Source organism: Hyla sarda (assembly GCF_029499605.1).
Source record: "Hyla sarda isolate aHylSar1 chromosome 1 unlocalized genomic scaffold, aHylSar1.hap1 SUPER_1_unloc_3, whole genome shotgun sequence".
NCBI lineage: Eukaryota > Metazoa > Chordata > Amphibia > Anura > Hylidae > Hyla > Hyla sarda.
The window spans coordinates 764,281-792,120 of record NW_026607589.1 but is presented as its reverse complement, the minus strand read 5'-3'; the positions used below and the strand labels follow the sequence as shown (position 1 = coordinate 792,120).

The following is a 27,840-nucleotide window of genomic DNA, read 5'->3' as shown; positions in this document are numbered from 1 at the left end:
ATTACTGTATAATGTCCCAGCAGTGTCACCTCTCCAGTCATCACCAGACCCCTCCATTACTGTATAATGTCCCAGCAGTGTCCCCTCTCCAGTCATCACCAGACCCCTCCATTACTGTATAATGTCCCAGCAGTGTCACCTCTCCAGTCATCACCAGACCCCTCCATTACTGTATAATGTCCCAGCAGTGTCACCTCTCCAGTCATCACCAGACCCCTCCATTTCTGTATAATGTCCCTGCAGTGTCACCTCTCCAGTCATCTCCAGACCCCTCCATTACTGTATAATGTCCCAGCAGTGTCACCTCTCCAGTCATCACCAGACCCCTCCATTACTGTATAATGTCCCAGCATTCCCAGCAGTGTCACCTCTCCAGTCATCACCAGACCCCTCCATTACTGTATAATGTCCCAGCAGTGTCACCTCTCCAGTCATCACCAGACCCCTCCATTACTGTATAATGTCCCAGCAGTGTCACCTCTCCAGTCATCACCAGACCCCTCCATTACTGTATAATGTCCCAGCAGTGTCACCTCTCCAGTCATCACCAGACCCCTCCATTACTGTATAATGTCCCAGCAGTGTCACCTCTCCAGTCATCACCAGACCTCTCCATTACTGTATAATGTCCCAGCAGTGTCACCTCTCCTGTCATTACCAGACCCCTCCATTACTGTATAATGTCCCAGCAGGGTCACCTCTCCAGTCAGCACCAGACCCCTCCATTACTGTATAATGTCCCAGCAGTGTCACCTCTCCAGGCATCACCAGACCCCTCCATTACTGTATAATGTCCCAGCAGTGTCACCTCTCCAGTCATCACCAGACCCCTCCATTACTGTATAATGTCCCAGCAGTGTCACCTCTCCAGTCATCACCAGACCCCTCCATTACTGTATAATGTCCCAGCATTCCCAGCAGTGTCACCTCTCCAGTCATCACCAGACCCCTCCATTACTGTATAATGTCCCAGCAGTGTCACCTCTCCAGTCATCACCAGACCCCTCCATTACTGTATAATGTCCCAGCAGTGTCACCTCTCCAGTCATCACCAGACCCCTCCATTACTGTATAATGTCCCAGCAGTGTCACCTCTCCAGTCACCACCAGACCCCTCCATTACTGTATAATGTCCCAGCAGGGTCACCTCTAAAGTCATCACCAGACCCCTCCATTACTGTATAATGTCCCAGCAGTGTCACCTCTCCAGTCATCACCAGACCCCTCCATTACTGTATAATGTCCCAGCAGTGTCACCTCTCCAGTCATCACCAGACCCCTCCATTACTGTATAATGTCCCAGCAGTGTCACCTCTTCAGTCATCACCAGACCCCTCCATTACTGTATAATGTCCCAGCAGGGTCACCTCTCCAGTCATCACCAGACCCCTCCATTACTGTATAATGTCCCAGCAGTGTCACCTCTCCAGCCATCACCAGACCCCTCCATTACTGTATAATGTCCCAGCAGTGTCACCTCTTCAGTCATCACCAGACCCCCCCATTACTGTATAATGTCCCAGCAGTGTCACCTCTCCAGTCATCACCAGACCCCTCCATTACTATATAATGTCCCAGCAGGGTCACCTCTCCAGTCATCACCAGACCCCTCCATTACTGTATAATGTCCCAGCATTCCCAGCAGTGTCACCTCTCCAGTCATCACCAGACCCCTCCATTATTGTATAATGTCCCAGCAGTGTCACCTCTCCAGTCATCACCAGACCCCTCCATTACTGTATAATGTCCCAGCAGTGTCACCTCTCCAGTCATCACCAGACCCCTCCATTACTGTATAATGTCCCAGCATTCCCAGCAGTGTCACCTCTCCAGTCATCACCAGACCCCTCCATTACTGTATAATGTCCCAGCAGTGTCACCTCTTCAGTCATCACCAGACCCCTCCATTACTGTATAATGTCCCAGCAGTGTCACCTCTCCAGTCATCACCAGACCCCTCCATTACTGTATAATGTCCCAGCAGGGTCACCTCTCCAGTCATCACCAGACCCCTCCATTACTGTATAATGTCCCAGCAGTGTCACCTCTCCAGTCATCACCAGACCCCTCCATTACTGTATAATGTCCCAGCATTCCCAGCAGTGTCACCTCTCCAGTCATCACCAGACCCCTCCATTACTGTATAATGTCTCAGCAGTGTCACCTCTCCAGTCATCACCAGACCCCTCCATTACTGTATAATGTCCCAGCAGTGTCACCTCTCCAGTCATCACCAAACCCCTCCATTAATGTATAATGTCCCAGCAGTGTCACCTCTCCAGTCATCACCAGACCCCTCCATTACTGTATAATGTCCCAGCATTCCCAGCAGTGTCACCTCTCCAGTCATCACCAGACTCCTCCATTACTGTATAATGTCCCAGCATTCCCAGCAGTGTCACCTCTCCAGTCATCACCAGACCCCTCCATTACTGCATAATCTCCCAGCAGTGTCACCTCTCCAGTTATCACCAGACCCCTCCATTACTGTATAATGTCCCAGCAGTGTCACCTCTCCAGTCATCACCAGACCCCTCCATTACTGTATAATGTCCCAGCAGTGTCACCTCTCCAGTCATCACCAGACCCCTCCTTTACTGTATAATGTCCCAGCAGGGTCACCTCTCCAGTCATCACCGGACCCCTCCATTACTGTATAATGTCCCAGCAGTGTCACCTCTCCAGTCATCACCAGACCCCTCCATTACTGCATAATCTCCCAGCAGTGTCACCTCTCCAGTCATCACCAGACCCCTCCATTACTGTATAATGTCCCAGCAGTGTCACCTCTCCAGTCATCACCAGACCCCTCCATTACTGTATAATGTCCCAGCATTCCCAGCAGTGTCACCTCTCCAGTCATCACCAGACCCCTCCATTACTGTATAATGTCCCAGCAGTGTCACCTCTCCAGTCATCACCAGACCCCTTCATTACTGTATAATGTCCCAGCAGCGTCACCTCTCCAGTCATCACCAGACCCCTCCATTACTGTATAATGTCCCAGCATTCCCAGCAGTGTCACCTCTCCAGTCATCACCAGACCCCTCCATTACTGTATAATGTCCCAGCATTCCCAGCAGTGTCACCTCTCCAGTCATCACCAGACCCCTCCATTACTGTATAATGTCCCAGCATTCCCAGCAGTGTCACCTCTCCAGTCATCACCAGACCCCTCCATTACTGTATAATGTCCCAGCAGTGTCACCTTTCTAATCATCACCAGACCCCTCCATTACTGTATAATGTCCCAGCAGTGTCACCTCTCCAGTCATCACCAGACCCCTCCATTACTGTATAATGTCCCAGCAGTGTCACCTCTCCAGTCATCACCAGACCCCTCCATTACTGTATAATGTCCCAGCAGTGTCACCTCTCCAGGCATCACCAGACCCCTCCATTACTGTATAATGTCCCAGCAGTGTCACCTCTCCAGTCATCACCAGACCCCTCCATTACTGTATAATGTCCCAGCAGTGTCACCTCTCCAGTCATCATCAGACCCCTCCATTACTGTATAATGTCCCAGCAGTGTCACCTCTTCAGTCATAACCAGACCCCTCCATTAATGTATAATGTCCCAGCAGTGTCACCTCTCCAGTCATCACCAGACCCCTCCATTACTGTATAATGTCCCAGCAGTGTCACCTCTCCAGTCATCACCAGACCCCTCCATTAATGTATAATGTCCCAGCAGTGTCACCTCTCCAGTCATCACCAGACCCCTCCATTACTGTATAATGTCCCAGCAGTGTCACCTCTCCAGTCATCACCAGACCCTTCCATTACTGTATAATGTCCCAGCAGTGTCACCTCTCCAGTCATCACCAGACCCCTCCATTACTGTATAATGTCCCAGCAGTGTCACCTCTCCAGTCATCACCAGACCCCTCCATTACTGTATAATGTCCCAGCAGTGTCACCTCTCCAGTCATCACCAGACCCCTCCATTACTATATAATGTCCCAGCATTCCCAGCAGTGTCACCTCTCCAGTTATCACCAGACCCCTCCATTACTGTATAATGTCCCAGCAGTGTCACCTCTCCAGTCATCACCAGACCCCTCCATTACCGTATAATGTCCCAGCAGTGTCACCTCTCCAGTCATCACCAGACCCCTCCATTACCGTATAATGTCCCAGCAGTGTCACCTCTCCAGTCATCACCAGACCCCTCCATTACTGTATAATGTCCCAGCAGGGTCACCTCTCCAGTCATCACCAGACCCCTCCATTACTGTATAATGTCCCAGCAGTGTCACCTCTCCAGTCATCACCAGACCCCTCCATTACTGTATAATGTCCCAGCAGTGTCACCTCTCCAGTCATCACCAGACCCCTCCATTACTGTATAATGTCCCAGCAGTGTCACCTCTCCAGTCATCACCAGACCCCTCCATTACTGTATAATGTCCCAGCAGGGTCACTTCTCCAGTCATCACCAGACCCCTCCATTACTGTATAATGTCCCAGCAGGGTCACCTCTCCAGTCATCACCAGACCCCTCCATTACTGTATAATGTCCCAGCAGGGTCACCTCTCCAGTCATCACCAGACCCCTCCATTACAGTATAAGGTCCCAGCAGTGTCACCTCTCCAGTCATCACCAGACCCCTCCATTACTGTATAATGTCCCAGCAGTGTCACCTCTCCAGTCATCACCAGACCCCTCCATTACTGTATAATGTCCCAGCAGTGTCACCTCTCCAGTCATCACCAGACCCCTCCATTACTATATAATGTCCCAGCAGTGTCACCTCTCCAGTCATCACCAGACCCCTCCATTACTGTATAATGTCCCAGCAGTGTCACCTCTCCAGTCATCACAGACCCCTCCATTACTGTATAATGTCCCAGCAGTGTCACCTCTCCAGTCATCACCAGACCCCTCCATTACTGTATAATGTCCCAGCAGTGTCACCTCTCCAGTCATCACCAGACCCCTCCATTACTGTATAATGTCCCAGCAGTGTCACCACTCCAGTCATCACCAGACCCCTCCATTACTGTATAATGTCCCAGCAGTGTCACCTCTCCAGTCATCACAAGACCCCTCCATTACTGTATAATGTCCCAGCAGTGTCACCTCTCCAGTCATCACCAGACCCCTCCATTACTGTATAATGTCCCAGCAGTGTCACCTCTCCAGTCATCACCAGACCCCTCCATTACTGTATAATGTCCCAGCAGTGTCACCTCTCCAGTCATCACCAGACCCCCTCCATTACTGTATAATATCCCAGCAGGGTCACCTCTCCAGTCATCACCAGACCCCTCCATTACTGTATAATGTCCCAGCAGTGTCACCTCTCCAGTCATCACCAGACCCCTCCATTACTGTATAATGTCCCAGCAGTCACCTCTCCAGTCATCACCAGACCCCTCCATTACTGTATAATGTCCCAGCAGTGTCACCTCTCCAGTCATCACCAGACCCCTCCATTACTGTATAATGTCCCAGCAGCGTCACCTCTCCAGTCATCACCAGACCCCTCCATTACTGTATAATGTCCCAGCAGTGTCACCTCTCCAGTCATCACCAGACCCCTCCATTAATGTATAATGTCCCAGCAGGGTCACCTCTCCAGTCATCACCAGACCCCTCCATTACTGTATAATGTCCCAGCAGTGTCACCTCTCCAGTCATCACCAGACCCCTCCATTACTGTATAATGTCCCAGCAGTGTCACCTCTCCAGTCATCACCAGACCCCTCCATTACTGTATAATGTCCCAGCATTCCCAGCAGTGTCACCTCTCCAGTCATCACCAGACTCCTCCATTACTGTATAATGTCCCAGCATTCCCAGCAGTGTCACCTCTCCAGTCATCACCAGACCCCTCCATTACTGTATAATGTCCCAGCATTCCCAGCAGTGTCACCTCTCCAGTCATCACCAGAGCCCTCCATTACTGTATAATGTCCCAGCAGTGTCACCTTTCTAATCATCACCAGACCCATCCATTACTGTATAATGTCCCAGCAGTGTCACCTCTCCAGTCATCACCAGACCCCTCCATTACTGTATAATGTCCCAGCAGTGTCACCTCTCCAGTCATCACCAGACCCCTCCATTACTGTATAATGTCCCAGCAGTGTCACCTCTCCAGTCATCACCAGACCCCTCCTTTACTGTATAATGTCCCAGCATTCCCAGCAGTGTCACCTCTCCAGTCATCACCAGACCCCTCCATTACTGTATAATGTCCCAGCAGTGTCACCTCTCCAGTCATCACCAGACCCCTCCATTACTGTATAATGTCCCAGCATTCCCAGCAGTGTCACCTCTCCAGTCATCACCAGACCCCTCCATTACTGCATAATCTCCCAGCAGTGTCACCTCTCCAGTCATCACCAGACCCCTCCATTACTGTATAATGTCCCAGCAGTGTCACCTCTCCAGTCATCACCAGACCCCTCCATTACTGTATAATGTCCCAGCAGGGTCACCTCTCCAGTCATCACCAGACCCCTCCATTACTGTATAATGTCCCAGCAGTGTCACCTCTCCAGTCATCATCAGACCCCTCCATTACTGTATAATGTCCCAGCAGTGTCACCTCTCCAGTCATCACCAGACCCCTCCATTACTGTATAATGTCCCAGCATTCCCAGCAGTGTCACCTCTCCAGTCATCACCAGACCCCTCCATTACTGTATAATGTCCCAGCAGTGTCACCTCTCCAGTCATCACCAGACCCCTCCATTACTGTATAATGTCCCAGCAGTGTCACCTCTCCAGTCATCACCAGTCCCCTCCATTACTGTATAATGTCCCAGCAGGGTCACCTCTCCAGTCAGCAGCTCCATCATCTTGTTGATGAGTTCTAGGATCTTCTGTTCATCCATTTCCTCATGTATCAGGGAGTGAGGTGGGGGCCCCGGGATTGGGCTCAGGGTTCTTCCCCATCCTTCACACACAGGGGCCCCACAGCGCCCACTAGAGGACTTCTTCACTACTGTGTAATCCTGTGTATGGAGAGACAAATTAATATCCCTACATACAATCCCAGAATCCCTCACCTCTCCAGTCATATCCATCTGTTATTCAATAGATAAGAATGAGGTCATGTGACATCACTCCCAGAATCCCTCACCTCTCCAGTCATATCCATCTGTTATTACATAGATAAGAATGAGGTCATGTGACATCACTCCCAGAATCCCTCACCTCTCCAGTCATATCCATCTGTTATTACATAGATAAGAATGAGGTCATGTGACATCACTCCCAGAATCCCTCACCTCTCCAGTCTTATCCATCTGTTATTACATAGATAAGAATGAGGTCATGTGACATCACTCCCAGAATCCCTCACCTCTCCAGTCATATCCATCTGTTATTACATAGATAAGAATGAGGTCATGTGACATCACTCCCAGAATCCCTCACCTCTCCAGTCATATCCATCTGTTATTACATAGATAAGAATGAGGTCATGTGACATCACTCCCAGAATCCCTCACCTCTCCAGCCATATCCATCTGTTATTACATAGATAAGAATGAGGTCATGTGACATCACTCCCAGAATCCCTCACCTCTCCAGTAAGCCGGAAGAGTATCTGTAGGGTGAGGTTTATGATCCTGTCGGCCATCTTGTTCCTGTCTCTCTCCATGGTTGATGGGTCATCCAGGAGAATTCTCTTATATAGAAGATATCAGCAGAGGATCCTGGATTGGAGAAACCTGAAGGGAAGAAGAGGAGATGATGATAAACCGCACCAGATTCTATGGAGAAATAAAATCCATTTCCTGGAGATAATCTGGGGAAACATCTGAGGAGACATTATAGGAGTTTTCAGATTTCTCTATAAAACAAAATCCATTGTCCGAGGGCTGTAAAATAATAGACTAGAGCGCACTCCCCTCTCCCGTCCAGTGGTGGCGCTCTGGTCCTCCAGGTCTTCTGAGGTCGCTCTCCCTGCTCTGCTGAAGACGTTGTGAATCCATTTCTCCTAATCTCTGAGGCTGCGGTGTATTCAGAACGTCTTCATCAGAGCAGGGAGAAGAATAGAGGGATTCAATATGACATTGTCCAATGAAGAATAGTGAAATGTGTCCACTAGGGGGCACAATATACATCACAATTACATCAGGATTTTATGTGAATTGTGATATGTCCCCCCGGAAGAACCTGCTATTACCTGCAGCAGAGGCCGAGCATCATATACCGTTACACACGCAGGGTCTGGGCCACCACCGGAGTCAGTGTTTACCAAGCAGGGTGCCTCCAGCTGTTACAGCATTTGGCTGTCAGGGCATGCTGGGAGTTGTAGTTTTACAACAGCTGGAGGCACACTGGTTTGGAAACTCTTAAGTAATAATAGGGGCGCGGGAGAAACTTAAAAAACCTGATGCTTACATAGTCCTGTATGGAAGATGTGGCTGATACCCGGAGAAAAGAGACTGACCAGGTGACAGGATGGGCGGGTAAGTGACCTGATACCTTCACCATCCAGACATCCCCTGGGGGGCAGTATAGGCAGGAAATCAGGTAAACAACTGCTGGTCGGCACGGCGCTCCCTAGAAAAACAACCATACAGCGCCATGTCTAAGCCACGCCCACCTACATTATTTTATTACAAAAATGGGATATAAACTTATTAGGGGAGGGGCTTCTATTACAAACCCTGAATAACGCTCTGCCATAGTGATCAGTGTTATCAGTGCTCGGCTTATACAGGCTGTGGAGGTGTCTGTATACTTAGAGCACCGATCTGAGCACAGAGCATGGTAAGGGGCCCTCCGGCCATCATCTCAGCTGATCTAGACTCCGCCCCCCAACAACTGCATTTTACTCATTTTAGATCCTGCAATCGACTTTGATCATGGAATCTAAAGGGTTAATGGCGATGAGCGTCATTAGTGGTGAGTCCTGGCTGCTTATAGCTCCTGAGTTCACCTCAAAGTCCCATATGGGGCACAGAATGTAAATATACACCGTGTCCTTAAGGGTTAATAATAAACATCCCCAATAATCCTGATCTGATGGTGACCGCACACACATACCTGTATCTGTAGAGGAGCCGTGTGCTCACAGGACCTGCGATGATGTCACCGTCATGTGATCAGTCACATGGAGGAGGAGGAGGAGGAGTCACATGATCAGAGGCTGCTGCTCTGAGAGATCTCCACACACAACACAACAGCAGTGACTGCCCCACCAGGACCTGCTCTGTATCTGCTACATGCTGGAGGTGTAGGACCTGTGATGATGTCACAATCATGTGACCAGTACATTTAGGGGCAAAGTTTAGCAGTAGAGATGTGACTGTGGCTGAAGGACCTGTGGGAGGATCATGTGACAGGAGTGGGCGGAGCTCAGCAGTGCAGGATAGAAGAGATTGTGATTGAAGGACCTGTGACAATGGTCATGTGACAGCAGAGTCCTGCATACACTGAGCAGATGAGCCTAAAGCAGCGGCCCCTGATCACGTGACTCCTCCTCCAAGTGATCACATGACGGTGACATCATCACAGGTCCTGTAAGCACACGGCTCCTGTACAGTCTGCAGGTGGAGGTATGTGTGTGGTCACATGTGGAGTACTGTCAGATGGTTTTTGTACTATTAACCCCTTCAGGACCCGGCAGTTTTGAGTTTTAACCCATTAACGACACAGCGATTTCTCATTTTTGTGTTATTTTAACTTTTTTCCTCCTTGCTTTCTAACAGCCTATTATGCTTGTAATTTCCTCTTTACAAACCCATATGAGTCTTGTTGTTGTTGATGATGTTTTTTTTGCACCACTGATTAGTAATTTAAAATTACATCAATCATTTTAATGTAAAACCTACAACAAAAAATAAAATATTATTTATGGGGTGAAAAAAAAAAAAGCAATTTTTAAAATCTGGGTTCTTCTGTTTGGACGCAGTGCACATTACGGTAATAATTCTCTTTATTCTGTAGGTCCAAACGATTACAATGATAAATGATTTATATAGGTTTTATTTTAACACTTTTAAAATATAAAAAAGTTCTAACTTTTTGTACAAAAAGGATTTTGCATCAGCTTACATACACTGATCAATGCTGTGATGCTGAGGCTGCCTGCAGGATTGGAGCGTCGTTCAGACAGCGTGGAGCGAGGTTAGGGACCTCCACACGTTCTCTCAGCTGACCAGGACCCCGCTATTTCACTGTGGGTGTCCTTATCAGCTCCTTACACTCCATGGGACAGGTACTTTGGGTATAATGACCTGAACTGACAGCTGGATCATCAGACTTGTGGTCAGTTGGGGACATGTGACCATAATATAGAGGATCTGCCCCGACAAGTATTCACCTCATCATCCGAGAGCGAGAAGATAAATCATGTGCAGGAATATCCCCTCAAATGTCTCCATATAACATCCTGGAATTGTATAGAATTAAATCTTTATTCACAATACAGGTTCCTATAAGGTGTCAGGACGTGGCGGTCTATTTCTCCATGGAGGAGTGGGAGTATGTAGAAGGACACAAGGATCAGTACAAGGATCAGGTCATGATGGAGGATCAGCAGCCCCTCACATCACCAGGTAATAGACATGACTATATACACACGTCCTCTCATTATTTGTATGTAAAGAATGAATTCAGTCTCTGTATGTGTTCCCTACAGTCAGATCCAGTAAGAGAACAGCACCAGAGAGGTGTCCCCGTCCTCTTCTTCCACAGGATGATCAGGTAGATGGAGATATTCCCTATGATCTGTAGAAGGGCTGTGAAGATCTTGTGGTCAGTCCCCTCACCCTCCATGACTCCTCATCTCCTGCTCATCTATAACATCCCATGTGACTTCTCCTACTGTCTGATGACTTTTACAATATTTCTTTCACATCTTATGAATCAGGGTGAAGATCTGAACAATATTAAAACTATAGAGACAGATGTGAGCGGTGATAAGCAGTTTAAGGAGAACTTTCCTACAGAGAAAGATCTGATCTATATTAATGCTACAGACATAAAGGAAGAAGAAGAGACAGATGTGAGCGGTGATGTGCAGTATAAGGAGGACATTCCTACAGGGGAAGTTCTTATCTATATTAATGCTCCAGAGACAAAAGTGAGCCGTAATAAGCAGTATGAGGAAAACATTCCTACAGGGAAAGATCTGATCTATATTAACGCTACAGACATAAAGGAAGAAGAGGCAGATGTGAGCAGTAATGAGCAGTATAAGGAGGACATACCTATAGGGAAAGATCTGATCTATGTTAAAACTACAGACATAAAGGAAGAACAAGAGACAGATTTGAACTGTGATGAGCAGTATAAGGAGGACATTCCTACAGGGAAAGATCTGATCTATATTAATGCTACAGACATAAAGAAAAAAGAAGAGACAGATGTAAGCGGTGATGAACAGTATAAAGAGGACATTCCTACACGGAAAGATCGGATCTATATTAATGCTACAGACATAAAGAAAGAAGAAGAGACAGATTTGAGCAGTGATGAGCAGTATAAGGAGGACATTCCTACAGGGAAACATCTGATTTATATTAATGCTACAGACATAAAGAAAGAAGAGTCAGATGGGAGTGGTAATGAGCAGTATAAGGAGGACAGCCCTACAGGGAAAGATCTGATCTATATTAATCCTACAGACATAAAGGAAGAACAAGAGACAGATGTGAGCAGTGATGATCAGTATAAGGAGGACATTCCTACAGGGAAACATCTGAGCTCTATTAATGCTACAGACATAAAGGACCAACAAGAGACAGATGTAAACAGTGATAAGCAGTATAAGGAGGGCATTTCTACAGGGAGAGATATGATCTATATTAATGCTACAGACATAAAGAAAGAGGAAGAGACAGAGATGAGCAGCGATGAGCAGTATAAGGAGGACATTTCTGCAGGTAACTGCCCAGGTGAGTAGTAACCACTAAATACAGAGAACAGTCACAGATTCTACTCAGTCACCGACTGCAGTAATCACAGAAAATATAATGCTCATATATGTTACTCACTAGGTCATCCAGATACTATACAGATCTGTTTTATTTGTCTTCTGTATTTGGCTCACAAATCCCTCTGTTCTGCTGCTCACCTATTCTGGCATCCACTGTTCAGGAAGGGGAGTGTCCGAGGCAAGCACTGAGCCCACCCTCACTCACCATTCATTCACTTCCTCCCTGAGTCTGCTGTGCCGGGTCTCTTTATCCAATCACTGCAGGCTATTCTGTAACCCCCTCCTCTCTGCTTTCATGCTGCAGTCTGATAGGACAGGAGTGAGCACAGAGGAGTACTTATCCTGCCAGGTCTGTGCTTCAGCTGGGACAGAGATGATGCTGCAGCCGGACAGGATTTTGATTTAGATCAGTGGTTTCAAAGTGTGGCCTTTACTGATACTTAGCATGCGTTTTATCATTAACCCCTTAATGACCATGTCCATTTTGGCCTTAAGGACCAGGCCAATTTTATTTTTGCGTTTTAATTTTTTCGTCCTCACCTTCTAATATCCATAACTCTTTTAACCCCTTAAGTCCGCTCCCGTTCTATAACGCTGTGGCCCTGCGTCATAGCGGCTAGGGCCCGGCCGTTGTTTATAGCGGGTCGGGCCCGGCCGTGGCTTATAGCGTGCAGCACTGATCGCGGTTCCGCGCGCTATTAACCCTTTAGCCACAGAGTTCAAAGTTGACTGCCGCGTCTAAAGTGAAAGTAAACTACCCCTGGCTAGCTCAGCGGGCTGTTTGGGATCGCAGCGATTTCACCGCAGCATCCCGAACAGCTGTAGGACAGCAGGAGGGTCCCTTACCTGCCTCCTGGTGTCCGATCGCCAAATGGCTGCTCAGTGCCTGAGATCCAGACATGAGCAGTCAAGCGGAAGAATCATCGATCCTATGAGAAACCATTGATCAGTATAAGAGATCAGTGTGTGTAGTGTTATAGTCTCCTATGGGATAACAATGATCAGTGTAAAAGATCAGTGTGTGCAGTGTTATAATCTCCTATGGGATAACAATGATCAGTGTAATGTCAGTGTGTCCAGTATTATAGTCTCCTATGGGATAACAGTGATCAGTGTAAGAGATCAGTGTGTGCAGTGTTATAGTCTCCTATGGGATAACAATGATCAGTGTCGGAGATCAGTGTGTGCAGTATTATAGTCTCCTATGGGATTACAATCATAAGTGTGGGGGCTCACTGTGCATGGGGTAAACGTGGTTACCTGAGTGCTCTGTACTCAGAAAAAATGCATCCAATAGAAAAAAGGGTGTAACACACGTTTCAATTGATGCTTAAGTTTTCTTTATATATTTATATATTCAGAAGATATACAATTTTTCAACATTAGAATATTCACCCATGTGCACAAAGTAATAAATCAGCAGTGTCCAGCAGGAGATATGTATCAGCTCATCAAGTTGTCTTTAGTTGTATAACCTGTATACGGCCATCTCCTACACCAGCAGGTGTATAAGTCCATGCAACGTTTTGAAGGAAACACCTTCTTTGTCCAGCATAATGTGAAAAACGCCCATCATCAAGTTAAATACGTTTACATTCTCGCGAGATCTTAATTCTACAGCGGAAATACAAAAGTTACAAAAACGTATCAAAAGGAATTAAAATCACATAAAAAACCACATGAAAACAACAGTACAGTTACAGTATACGCTTAGTTATAAAAATACATTGAAATTGCAGATCTCATTAATCCCGTCCGGTTTTAAAGTACCCAGTTTTTGTATCCAGCGCACCTCGTTCCTCAATAGTTTCATTTTTACTTGTTCCTTATTATCGCCCTCTATGTTTTCAAGTACCTGCCATCTAAGTTCGTTCACATTGTGTCTGTATTCTGAAAAATGCCGAGCTACGCTGGTTTCCGATTTTTCTTTATTTGCTGCATTACCTTCACTCTTGTTCACATTGTCCTGTTCTTTTTTGTACATTCTAGTCTCCTATGGGATAACAATGATCAGTATAAGAGATCAGTGTGTGCAGTGTTATAGTCTCCTATGGGATAACAATGATCAGTATAAGAGATCAGTGTGTGCAGTGTTATAGTCTCCTATGGGATAACAATGATCAGTGTAAGAGATCAGTGTGTGCAGTGTTATAGTCCCCTATGGGATAACAATGATCAGGATAAGAGATCAGTGTGTGCAGTGTTATAGCCTCCTATGGGATAACAATGATCAGTGTAAGAGATCAGTGTGTACAGTGTTATAGTCTCCTATGGGATAACAATGATCAGTGTAAAAGATCAGTGTGTGCAGTGTTATAATCTCCTATGGGATAACAATGATCAGTGTAATGTCAGTGTGTCCAGTATTATAGTCTCCTATGGGATAACAGTGATCAGTATAAGAGATCAGTGTGTGCAGTGTTATAGTCTCCTATGGGATAACAGTGATCAGTATAAGAGATCAGTGTGTGCAGTATTATAGTCTCCTATGGGATTACAATCATAAGTGTGGGGGCTCACTGTGCATGGGGTAAACGTGGTTACCTGAGTGCTCTGTACTCAGAAAAAATGCATCCAATAGAAAAAAGGGTGTAACACACGTTTCAATTGATGCTTAAGTTTTCTTTATATATTTATATATTCAGAAGATATACAATTTTTCAACATTAGAATATTCACCCATGTGCACAAAGTAATAAATCAGCAGTGTCCAGCAGGAGATATGTATCAGCTCATCAAGTTGTCTTTAGTTGTATAACCTGTATACGGCCATCTCCTACACCAGCAGGTGTGTAAGTCCATGCAACGTTTTGAAGGAAACACCTTCTTTGTCCAGCATAATGTGAAAAACGCCCATCATCAAGTTAAATACGTTTACATTCTCGCGAGATCTTAATTCTACAGCGGAAATACAAAAGTTACAAAAACGTATCAAAAGGAATTAAAATCACATAAAAAACCACATGAAAACAATAGTACAGTTACAGTATACGCTTAGTTATAAAAATACATTGAAATTGCAGATCTCATTAATCCCGTCCGCTTTTAAAGTACCCAGTTTTTGTATCCAGCGCACCTCGTTCCTCAATAGTTTCATTTTTACTTGTTCCTTATTCTCGCCCTCTATGTTTTCAAGTACCTGCCATCTAAGTTCGTTCACATTGTGTCTGTATTCTGAAAAATGCCGAGCTACGCTGGTTTCCGATTTTTCTTTATTTGCCGCATTACCTTCACTCTTGTTCACATTGTCCTGTTCTTTTTTGTACATTCTAGTCTCCTATGGGATAACAATAATCAGTGTAAGAGATCAGTGTGTGCAGTGTTATAGTCTCCTATGGGATAATAATGATCAGTATAAGAGATTAGTGTGTGCAGTGTTATAGTCTCCTATGGGATAACAATGATCAGTGTAAGAGATCAGTGTGTGCAGTGTTATAGTCCCCTATGGGATAACAATGATCAGGATAAGAGATCAGTGTGTGCAGTGTTATAGCCTCCTATGGGATAACAATGATCAGTGTAAGAGATCAGTGTGTACAGTGTTATAGTCTCCTATGGGATAACAATGATCAATGTAAAAGATCAGTGTGTGCAGTGTTATAGCCTCCTATGGGATAACAATGATCAGTGTAAGAGATCAGTGTGTACAGTGTTATAGTCTCCTATGGGATAACAATGATCAATGTAAAAGATCAGTGTGTGCAGTGTTATAGCCTCCTATGGGATAACAATGATCAGTGTAAGAGATCAGTGTGTACAGTGTTATAGTCTCCTATGGGATAACAATGATCAATGTAAAAGATCAGTGTGTGCAGTGTTATAGCCTCCTATGGGATAACAATGATCAGTGTAAGAGATCAGTGTGTACAGTGTTATAGTCTCCTATGGGATAACAATGATCAATGTAAAAGATCAGTGTGTGCAGTGTTATAGCCTCCTATGGGACCTATAACACTGCAAAAAATAGTTTAAAAATTGTGAATAAAGATCATTTAACCCCTTCCCTAATAAAAGTTTGAATCACCCCCCTTTTCCCATAAAATAAAAAAAAACTGTGTAAATAAAAATAAACATGTGATATCGCCGTGTGCGGAAATGTCCAAATTATAAAAATATATTGTTAATTAAACCGCACGGACAATGGCGTACGCGCAAAAAAAATTCCAAAGTCCAAAATATCGTATTTTTGGTCACTTTTTATATAATGAAAAAATTAATAAAAAGCGATCAAAAAGTCTGATCAATACAAAAAATGGTACCGATAAAAACTTCAGAACACGGCGCAAAAAAATGAGCATTCATACCGCCCCTTACTTTTGGAAGCCTCCAAAAGTTACAAAATGGCGTTTTTTCTTCAATTTTGTCGCACAATGATTTTTATTTCTATTTCGCCGTAGGTTTTTGGGTAAAATGACTGATGTCATTACAAAATAGGATTGGTGATGCAAAAAATAAGCCATAATATGGATTTTTAGGTGCAAAATTGAAAGAGTTATGATTTTTTAAAGGTAAGGAGGAAAAAACAAAAGTGGAAAAATGCTCAGTCCTTAAGGGGTTAAATTTCCATCCACAGACCCATATGAGGACTTGTTTTTTGCGGGACCAATTGTCCTTTGTAATGACATCACTCATTTTACCATAAAGTGTACAGCGAACCCAAATTATTATTTTTTGTGAGGAAATTTTAATGAAAACGCTGCTGGACACTTTACGGTAAAAATGACGTTTTCTTTATTCTGTTGGTCAATGATTAAAATTCTCCCCGTGATCACATATTTTTATTTTATTGTCCAGCTTTTAAAAAAATCACAAACCTTTTTTTTTATTTTTTACAAAATCAGTCTCCCTACTTGGACCACCTATAACTTTTTCATTTTTCCGTATACCGGGCGGTATGAGGGCTCATTTTTTGCATCATGACCTGTATTTTTTTATTTATTTCACATTTGTGTATTTGTGACTTTTTAGTCGCTTTTTTATAAAAAAAAATTAATTTTGAATGTGATGTGACCAAAAAGCAGCAATTTTTTTGTACTTTTTTACGTTTACGCTGTTCACCGCACGGGATCATTAACATTATTTGATCGGATATTTATTCAGGCAGCAACACCAAATATGTTTATATTATCATTTTTTGATGCTTTTTTGAGTAAAATAGGGGAAAATAGTGATTAAAATTTTTATTAGGGTGGGTTTTTCAATTTTTTTTACTTTTATTTTTAACTCCTTATGTCCCCATAGGTGACTATCTATTGCAATCATTAGATTACCAATGCTGTTCAGTGCTATACATAGGCATAGCACTGATCAGTATCATCAGCGATCTTCTGCTCTGGTCTGCTGGAAGGCAGATCAGTGCAGAAGACCCCGGGAGAGCGGTGGGGGCAGGTGAGGGGACCTCTGTGCCACCTACAATCAGATCAGTGATTACAAGTGCCGCACTGCCACAGGTGCCGTGATCTGTATTGATCTACAGGATCTAAGGGGTTAATGGTGGACATCAGCGATATCGCTGATGTCCGCCATTACTGGTGGTTCCCTTGTTGAAAAGGTTCCATGATGTCACATGCTGCACTTACAATGTTGTACTAAAAAGACTATAAATATGGGCGCAATTATTAATAAAATCTGTGTTATTCTCTGCAGATTCTTGTAGCAGGAGATCAGAGGAGAATCTTATATCTTCAGATTATAAAGCAGATGATGATATCACACAAGATACATATGAAGAACATTCCATTATCCCAGATACACCCTCAGCCCTTCACAGCCAAGATCTCTCATCTCATCCTTATATACAGGTCCTGTCTTCTCAGTCATCACAGGATGTTCAGCAAAATAAAAGTCACAGAAGGGGTGTTGGACACCAACAAGCTCATACAGGAAAGAAAACATATTCATGTTCAGAATGTGGGAAATGTTTTACTTCTAAATCAGATCTTGTTGTACATCAGAGAACTCACACAGGAGAGAAGCCCTTTTCATGTTCACAATGTGGAAAATGTTTCACTCAGAAATCGCATCTTGTTGGACATCAGAGAACTCACACAGGAGAGAAGCCATTTTCATGTTCAGAATGTGGAAAATATTTTACTTCTAAAACGTGGCTTGTTCAGCATCAGAGAACTCACTCAGGGGAAAAACTGTTTTCATGTTCAGAATGTGGGAAATGTTTTACTTCTAAATCACGGCTTGTTGAACATCACAGAACTCACACAGGTGAGAAGCCATTTCCATGTTCAGAATGTGGGAAATGTTTTACTAAGAAATCAAATCTTGTTGAACATCAAACAGCTCACACAGGAGGGAAGCCATTTTCATGTTCAGAATGTGTAAAATGTTTTACTTCTAAATCACGGCTTGTTAGACATATGAGAATTCACACAGGGGAGAACCCATTTTCATGTTCAGAATGTGGGAAATGTTTTACTTCTAAATCAAATATTATTGAACATCAGAGAACTCACACAGGGGAGAAGCCATTTTCATGTTTAGAATGTGGAAAATGTTTTACTAAGAAATCAAATCTTGTTGAACATCAAATAACTCACACAGGTGAGAAGCCATTTCCATGTTCAGAATGTGGGAAATGTTTTACTCGGAAAGCACATCTTGTTGTACACCTACAGAAATGTCTGTTATACAAAATGCAAACAGAATCCAAATAACACATCTGTATATACGTCACCTGGTACTAGAATATTATACATTAAACCTTGTTACAAATGTTTAATACTGTAATTTCTGTTCCAGCGATATTATTCACCTTTTTTTTTCTCCTCACAATTTCAAAGGCCTTTTGTGCTGCTTTGAAAATATGTGAACATTAATTTTTGTGCCACTTTTGTTTTTCTTTGTGGCAAAAAATTTTTTTCTTGTTGCAGCCATATTGGATTTTTTTTTGCGCCAAAATTGGCAATTTTGGAACCAAAATTGCAGATTTTTGCACCAAATTTTATATCCCAGAAAATTCTGGTGGAAACATCTCACAAAATATTCCATGGTTACTAGTGCCCAGACAAGCGATAACTGTGTATATAAAACATTTCTGAGCTTAAATGTGAGTGCAGGTGCAGTGACCAAGAAAAAATACAAATAATAATATATATAAGAGAACAATAAGGTCCGGCACTAGAGTGGTTGCAGGTAAAGACAGTTTGTTGCTTTATTGAAGATATCGCAGTCTAGACTTCCAGCTTTGTACTGCGATATCTTCAATAAAGCAACAAACAGTCTTTACCTGCAATCACTCTAGTGCCGGACCTTATTGTTCTTTTCGTACAAGCACTTAGCCGGAGGTGGTACCGGTCGGCCCATGGCACAGGTGGAAAGGTGGGAGTGCTATCGGTGAGCGGCTCACAGTTCAGCTTTTGATATATATATGGGTTTTTTTTATTACATTTTTCAATAATAATTATTTCTTTTTTTAATAATTACCTAAATTACACCTTTTCCAAAAAAACTAAGAAAAAAAAACAATAAACCTACAACCAATTCTGTGATATCAAAAAGCTGGAGTGAAATTTTGGATGTAAACTGGACTCTCACCCCAAATATCATGTAAAGCAGACAATATTCGTGGACACGCCCACTTTTACAAAACTGACGTGAACAGTGTAAGCCGCACCACAAAGCACTTTGAAAATGTGGTTGATACTTTTCATGCCAAAATTTTGGCAGAAATTGTTTTTTTTTGCGTAAAATTCTTTGAGAATCTCCCTCAGAGTTCCTTATCCATCTCATCCCTCCGCTTGCGGTACTAGGAGACCACGCGGACTGCATTGCCATCCCTATAGACAGTAATGCATTTCTGATCAGATCTTTCGGCAGATCCCCTTACTCTGTGCCGTCCTAGTGACGCCCGCGGAGATTCTGCAGTGTGAACCCGGCCGTACAGAAGTGAGTTATCTTCTATGTCTGCACCACACGATCACATGGGGGAATAATGATGTGTATGGAAAATGTTCTGATTCTAGAACTTTCATCACTTTCATGCTGCCTGAAACAGGAGAGGGGGGGGGGGGCCTCGCAGTTACTCCGCCCCCACCAGCCATGATTGACAGATCGCTCTTTATTCACATATGTTACATATTATGTAATGGGATATTTCTCAATACATGTTCTCATTATCAAGGTTACAGGTTATCACTGAGATACACTGTACAGTGCTGGATGTATATATAGAATCTAATGACATAGTACAATACTATTTCAGTACAGTGGGAGGATATACCATATATACACATGAAGTATCCAATAAGAAAACACCCACCACCTAATGTATACCATGCCGGCCCACAAGGGAGGAGGATTGGACTCGTAATGAACCAGATATATATATATTAGGATAAACCCCCCTCATAGGGCAGCACGGGGGCTCAGTGGTTTGCACTGTTACCTTGCAGCACAGAAGACAACATCTGCAAAGAGTTTGTATGTTCTTCCATGTTTGTGTGGGTTTCCTCCGGTTTCCTCCCACACTTCAATAACATGTGACCCCAATGGGGACAGGGACCAATATGAGTGTACAGCGCTGCGGAATCTGTGTGCACTATATAAACCCCCCCCATTTATAATAGACACCCCCCATTTATAATAGACACACTGGCCATTTATAATAAACACACCCTCATTTTTAAATAAGACCCCTTGAATTATAATAGACACACCCTCAATTATAATAGACACACCCACATTTATAATAGACACACCCTCATTTATAAAGGAGACACCTTGAATTATAATAGACACACCCTCAATCATAGACACACCCACATTTATAATAGACACACCCTCATTTATAAAGGAGACACCTTGAATTATAACAGACACACCCTCAATTATAATAGACGCACCCTAAATTATAATAGACACACCCTCAATCATAGGCACACCCACATTTATAATAGACACCCTCATTTATAAAGGAGACACCTTGAATTAGAATAGACACACCCTCAATTATAATAGACGCACCTTCATTTATAAAGGAGGCACCCTAAATTATGATAGACACACCCTCCATTATAATAGACACGCCCTCAATTATAATAGACCCCCCCTTCAATTATAATAGACACACACTCATTTATAAAGGAGACACCCTAAATTATAATAGACACACCCTCCATTATAATAGACACACACTCAATTATAATAGACCCCCCCAATTATAATAGACACACCCTCCATTATAATAGACACACCCATGACTATTACTATAAACTCACACGAGTTCATTATAGAGGAGGGACACGGACGGACAGGAAGGAGAAGAATGGAGGCTGTGAGAAGCTGAGACAGAGGCGGCCATCTTGGAAGGTTGAAATCCACCATTTTGGATGAGGTAACCGGCCCTTTGGGAAGAAAGTCCAAGAGATGAGACTAAAGACATTGAAGCCCATATGACTCTTTCTATATGAATAACCTATACTAAGGACGGCCATTATATGGAGATTTATTGTTTATGTAGTGTCGGCCATGTTGTCAGGAAGATTATAATAAAGAAAGAGCTCGGAAATCCTACATGGTGGCACCTGAGGACACTTACCTATATGAGGTTTATAACAGGGTATAGTAAGGAATCTATTAACTCCTTCAGGACACTGGCCATAAATGAAGCTGAGCACGCTTCATACCTGGTGGGTCCCGGTTGTTATCAGCAGCCAGGACCCACAACTAATGACGGACATCACTGATTGGTCACATTTCTGACACTAACCTTTTAGATCCTGCAATCATCACGACAAAATTGCAGGGTCCCGATCAGCTGAGAGGACAGGCGGAGGGTCCCTACCGTCTTCCAGCTCATCCGATCAGCGCTCCCTTACAGTAGACAGCCTCAGCAGCCTGTAGTAATAGAGCGCCGATAACACTGTTCTATATGATGGCATTGATCAGTGTCTGCAATCTAGGGATTGACCGATTATCAGTTTTTCCCGATATTATCGGCCGATATTCACGATTTTGGACGTTATCGGTATCGGCAATTACCTTGCCGATAATGCACTGCCCCCTGCACCACGCCGCACCCCCCACCACCGCCCCGGCCAGAGACCGCCGCCGCCCCATTGCCTCCCCCATCCCCGGTTACCTGTTCGCGGAGTCCGCGCTACTTCTGGCTCCTGCGGCATCCTGTGTTACGCTGCGCAATGACGAGTGACGTCCTCAACGCAACGTCACAGTCAGTGCGCACAGTGACAGCTCAGGAGGACGCTGCCGGAGCCAGAAGTAGCGTGGACCCCGGTAATTATAAAATCGGGAATGGGGGAGGCAATGGGGCAGCGGCGGCGGTCTCTGGCCGGGGTAGTGCGGTGGGGGGTGCGGCGTGGTGGTGGAGGGTGCGGTGGTGGTGGGGCGGTGATAGGATTCAGAAGGACCCCAGGACAGGTAGGGGGAGAGAAGCGGTTGACAGCGGCGGTCTCTAGCACCGCAAAAGCCGCTGCAGTTCATTGATTTAAAGCGCCCGCTTTAAATCAATGATCTGCAGTGGTGTTGCCGGGGTGGGGGGAGATAAATAACTGATAACTTATACCGATATTCCAGTATAAGTTATCGGCTATCGGCCCTAACCTCCACAGATTATCGGTATCGGCCCTAAAAAATCGATATCGGTTGATCCCTACTGTAATCTAAGGTTCACATGCAATAGTTTCCTAAAGGGACTAAACAATCTGAAAAATATACTAAAAAAAAGTGTTAATAAATGTGAATAAGCCCCTCCCCTAGTAAAGTTTGAACCACTTTTCCCATTTTTCAATAAAATAATGTAAACAAAAATAAATAAATATTTTCGGTTGCTTCATATACCAGGTAAAAATTTATAAAAAATGATCTAAATTGTCATCGAAACAAAATGATATAAATAGAAACTACAGATTATGGCACAAAAAAATGACCCTTATATAGTCCTGTATACTGGAATATAAAAGAGTTATAGGGGTCATAAGAGGACAACTTTAACTCTTTAAGGATTCAGGGTTTTTCAATTTTTGCACTTTAATATTTTCCTCCTCACCTTCTAAAAATCAGAACGCTTTTAGTTTTCCACCTACAGACCCATATGAGGCTTGTTTTATACGCCACCAATTTTACTTTGTAATAACATCAATTATTTCACCACCAAATCTATATCGAAACCAAAAATAAACGTAAACGTACATCACAGTGCGCTACGTACCAGGATACCATGACATTTTCCCCTGTGGATATGGTATTTGGTAAGACGTTTCTGGAGTTTGTTCACTTGCCCTCGCTGTCCTCCGATCACCGAGATGCTTTTAATGGGGACTTCACTGAAGACAAAGTTCGGCAGAACATTAAAGGTCTCCATAATGCGAAAGGGCCGGGCCCTGATGGTTTCTCCGGTGAATTTAAGGTCTTGATTCATGAAGTGATGCCCCCATTAACATCTTACTTTAACCATCTCCTGCATTCTGGCTCTCGGCCTTTGCACTCAAACACAGCCGTCATTAAGTTCCTTCTAAAGCCCGGCAAGGATCCCCTCCTGCCCCAATCCTACCATCCCATATCCCTTATTAACCAAGACCTTAAGCCAGTGTCTAAAATGCTTGCTGATCGCTTAAGTGTGTTTCTGCTCTTGTTGATAGGTCCTTCCCAAGTGGGCTTTCGGTCATCAGTGACTAATATCTGCAAAGTGTTAACTGTCCTGGATAGGATGCAGCACCGTCCTGAGCCTGGGGAATAACCACTGTAACTGGCACTTGATGCCGAAAAGGCATACGATAATGTCAGGTGGGACTGGCTTGGGATGGTGTTGGACAAGGTAGGCATTACTGGTCATTTCCATACATTTTTAGGGGGTCTCTATGCTTCCCCCCCAGGCACAATTTCACACAGGCATATTGTCTCCCTCCTTTCCTCTTTTTAAAGGGATGTGACAGGGATGTCCCCTGTCCCCTCTCTTATTCAATCTGGAACCTTTAGCCCGTCACCTGGAGGACTCTGATATGTATCAGGGCATTGCAATCCAGCGCAAAACAGTCAAATTAACTCTTTTCGTGGATGATGTTTTGATCTTCCAAGCCAATCTGAGTGCCCATTACGCCCCCCTGATGTCCACTTTAGCTCATTTTGGTACCTTCTCTGGGTATAAAATCAATCAACTAAAAAGTGAACTACTCCCGCGGGGACCCTCTTGGTCTTCCTCTTACTGGAATACCCTGGGAATACCCGGGGATCTTGTCAAGCCCCATATCACTTACTTAGGTATAAAAATTGGTAGAGACCCCTCTTCCCTCTACACCTTGAATTATCTCCCTTTGTTCAAGGAGATCCAGGATGAGCTTCGTCGCTGGCATCAATTACCAATCTCCTTCCAAGGCAAATGTCATTTGAAAACGATCAGCTTTCCTCAACTCTTATACCAGTTACAAACCCTGCCTGTTTTATTGAAACATAAGGCTGTGACTACTCTAAACTCAGCCTTCACACACTTTATATGGGCGGGTAAGCGCCCGCGAATTGCCTTACAAAAACTGATGCTTAGCAGGGCTGATGGCGGTGTGGGTTTTCTCAACCTCCGTGGCTATAACCTCTCATGCCTCTCTAGACATGTCATGGACTGGCTCCATGAGTCTAGCTTTCATTCCAACAATTTTTTGGAGGAAGATCTCACTTCTCCTTAGAATTTGGTTTCCTGCCTCCATACCCGCATCCCATGCCTTCCCACCCATATAATGCGTTCATTAGTAATTAGGGACACTATCTTAACGTGGAAAGCTGTTCATAGGGCCTATGGTCTACCTTTTCTGCTATCTGGGCGTCTTAATCTCTGGGGTCATCTAGAATTTCTCCAGGGCAGAGAGAACAGTTTGTTTGAGGTAGGAAGGGGATAAAAGTGGCAAGACAGTTGATGGATGCCGAGGAAAGACTGTGGCTCCGCCCGCAGGAAATTACTAACTTCTCTCTGCCGCCTTCTCATTTTCTCCAAGTGTCCCAACTTCTCTGTTTTTGCACATCCCGGCTCAGGAACTGTCCTCTGAATTGTCTTCCTCCTCTTTTGAAGACAAGGTAGGTCCACAAACTAGGAAGGCGTCTATTTCGGGTTTGTATAGATACTTTAATGACCGTCTTTTAAAGGTTTCCAAACATACACTTTTTGCTAAATAGGAGTCAATTCTTCAGGATCCTGACGTACGCGAGCGGATAATGTCATCAATGAGCGCTGGCGCAAAACATTTTTTAAGCTTATGCACTTTGGCTACTTGGGCTTTAATATCCCGGCTACCTCTGCATTCCCAGACAGACATACTGCATGTCCGAAATGCAATACTCCCGACACAGAGTTTTATCATGGCATTTGGTCCTGTTCCAAGTCGCAGAGCTTTTGGGGGGACGTTGTAGACTATATCACTAGGTATTGGACCGTTCGGGTTCCATTGACTCCTCAGGCACTTCTGTTCCAGTCTGTTGATCTTTCTGTTGCAGAGGTGGGTCTACGATTTATTCCAAAATTCCTCCACGTCATTCTCCTGGTGGCCGCGCGCATAATTATGTGTGACTGGATAAAGACTCCCATGCCGGTCATAGCCCATGTGGTAGAAATTAAGACTTTCTTTTAGGTGGACAGACTGGATACAGAAAGACACAGAGAACACAATGCGAGGAAATTCTTTGCAAAGTGGCGTACTTTCCTGTCCGCTCACTATACCACAACCCAATTGATGCCATAGTGTTACCTTTCCGTCACACTGAATGGTACTCCCTGGCGTCCCTTACTAATACCCTTGGTCCTCTTCGTCTTTCAGCTGGTCTGGAGTGAGCTTCCTGGGGTTTCACATGTGTCTGCAGGTCTTCTATCTTTTCCTTTTCTTTGTCTTTCGTGGCCCCCTCCCCTCTTCCCCATTTTCGTGTGTTGTATTGTTATATTTTGTTCTGCTTGTCTGTTTGTTTGTGTGTCAGCTTATTGGTCTTGTGTTGTCGGTGCACATGGGTGGTTGTATGCTCTGTCCTATTTATGCCGGTATTTGATGCTAGTGAAGAGGTTGATATCAAAGTAATTTATGACCTTGCTATTATGACCTGTTTATTGTGTTTTACAGCATCTTATGTTCAGAAGAGACGATCTTCAAGGGAGACGCGCGGATCCTGTCTGATGCCTTGAATTAAAGTCTCTATAATCATAATGAGAAGGGGGCGGGGACAACACTGACGCGTTACATTCCCTATATACAACGTCAGGGACAATATTACATTTATTATAAGTCCAGTGTGCGGAGATGAATATAAGAATAATAAATCATATAAGAAAGAAAACTTTTCTTAACAATTGGTAACAAGTTTGGAGATGCAGTATATGATATATGTATAAATGTCAGATATCCTATGTACATGGATAATATATAGATGTGTTATCTGCATCATTTATTGCTCTGAATTGGCTTCTCCCCTGTGTGAATTCTTAGATGTCTAACAAGACTTGATTTATCAGTAAAACATTTCCCACATTCTGAACATGAAAATGGCTTCACGCCTGTGTGAGTTCTTTGATGTTTAACAACATCTGATTGCTGAGCAAAACATTTCCCACACTCTGCACATGAAAATGGCTTTTCCCCTGTGTGAGTTCTTTGATGTTTAACAAGAGCTGATTGCTGAGTAAAACATTTCCCACACTCTGAACATGAAAATGGCTTCTCCCCTGTGTGAGTTCTTTGATGTTTAATACGCTCTGATTGCTGAGTAAAACATTTCCCACATTCTGCACATGAAAATGGCTTCTCCCCTGTATGAGTTCTTCGATGTGTAACAAGATGTGATTGCTGAGTAAAACATTTTCTACATTCTGAGCATGAAAATGGCTTCTCCCCTGTGTGTATTCTCTGATGTTTAACAAGATTTGATTTAGAAGTAACACATTTCCCACATTCTGAGCATGAATATGGTTTCTTTCCTGTATGAGCTCGTTGATGTCCAACACCCCTTCTGTGACCTTTATTTAGCTGAACATCCTGTGATGACTGAGAAGACAGGACCTGTATATAAGGATGAGATGACAGATCTTGGCTGTGAAGGGCTGAGGGTGTATCTGGGATAATGGAATGTTCTTCATATGTATCTTGTGTGATATCATCATCTGCTTTATAATCTGAAGATATAAGATTCTCCTCTGATCTCCTGGGACAAGAATCTGCAGAGAATAACACAACCCAGGAAATTTAAGCTTTTGTGTTTTCTTTTTTCCCCCTCTCCTCATAGCCATAACTATTTAAATTTTTCCATCTACATTGCATTTGAGAGCTTGTTTTTTGTGGGACTGATCTTACAGTAAATTCGATTCGTCACAAACTTCTCGGCTCGGCAGTTGATGACTTTTCCTGCATAAATTAGTTCAGCCTAGGACTGTATCCACCTTTTCCAGCCCACCGGAGCACCTGAAAGCTGAACTCATTTGTGCAGGATAAGTCATCAACTGCCGAGCCGAGAAGTTCGTGACGAATCGAATTTACTGTAAGTTCTCTCATCTCTACTTATATCAACAAGCATTAAAATATAAGTCAGGTACATACAATCACAGCGATATCTAATTTGTATAGTTTTGTTACGCTTTACTACACAAAAAACAATTGAAATAAAAATAGCTTTACATTTTTACAACAAAAATGTTAAAAGATTATTGAAGGGGTTCATTTACATTTTTAAAAACATATTTTACACTTTTTGGTCCCTCTATAGGACTTGTATGAGCAGTCATTGGATTGCTCATACAGATCAGTGCAGTACGTATTTACTGCATTGATCCATTAGAGCCGACCATAGACAGGCTGTATCAATAGCAGAGTCCCGGCAGTGACAGAGTCCTAGCAAGGGCCTCAGGCTGCCATGACGATGGATGCGCCCCCAATGTTCGCTTCGTGAGGAGCCAATCCTTACCACTGCATCACCAATGATTCTCACTAAGGCTGTATAA

The 27,840-nt window shown here is 43.9% G+C and overlaps 2 protein-coding genes across 2 annotated transcripts in view; one reads left to right on the top strand and one right to left on the bottom strand.

The window, feature by feature from the left end:
• Positions 1-27,840, bottom strand: part of LOC130298175 (oocyte zinc finger protein XlCOF7.1-like) — a 45,440-nt gene that overhangs the window by 10,747 nt on the left and 6,853 nt on the right. Inside the window, exons 3-4 of the mRNA XM_056551086.1 lie at positions 26,300-27,060; positions 6,790-6,957 (exon numbers count right to left, since the gene is read on the bottom strand). Of these exons, the coding sequence (XP_056407061.1) occupies positions 6,790-6,957; positions 26,300-27,060 (929 nt within the window). The remainder of the gene's footprint in view (positions 1-6,789; positions 6,958-26,299; positions 27,061-27,840) is intronic.
• LOC130298156 (oocyte zinc finger protein XlCOF7.1-like) lies at positions 10,404-18,876 on the top strand. Its single transcript, XM_056551064.1, has 4 exons — positions 10,404-10,527; positions 10,611-10,675; positions 10,842-11,868; positions 17,556-18,876. The coding sequence occupies exons 1-4, from the start codon at positions 10,440-10,442 to the stop codon at positions 18,575-18,577; spliced, it is 2,202 nt and encodes a 733-aa protein (XP_056407039.1). The 5' UTR covers positions 10,404-10,439; the 3' UTR covers positions 18,578-18,876.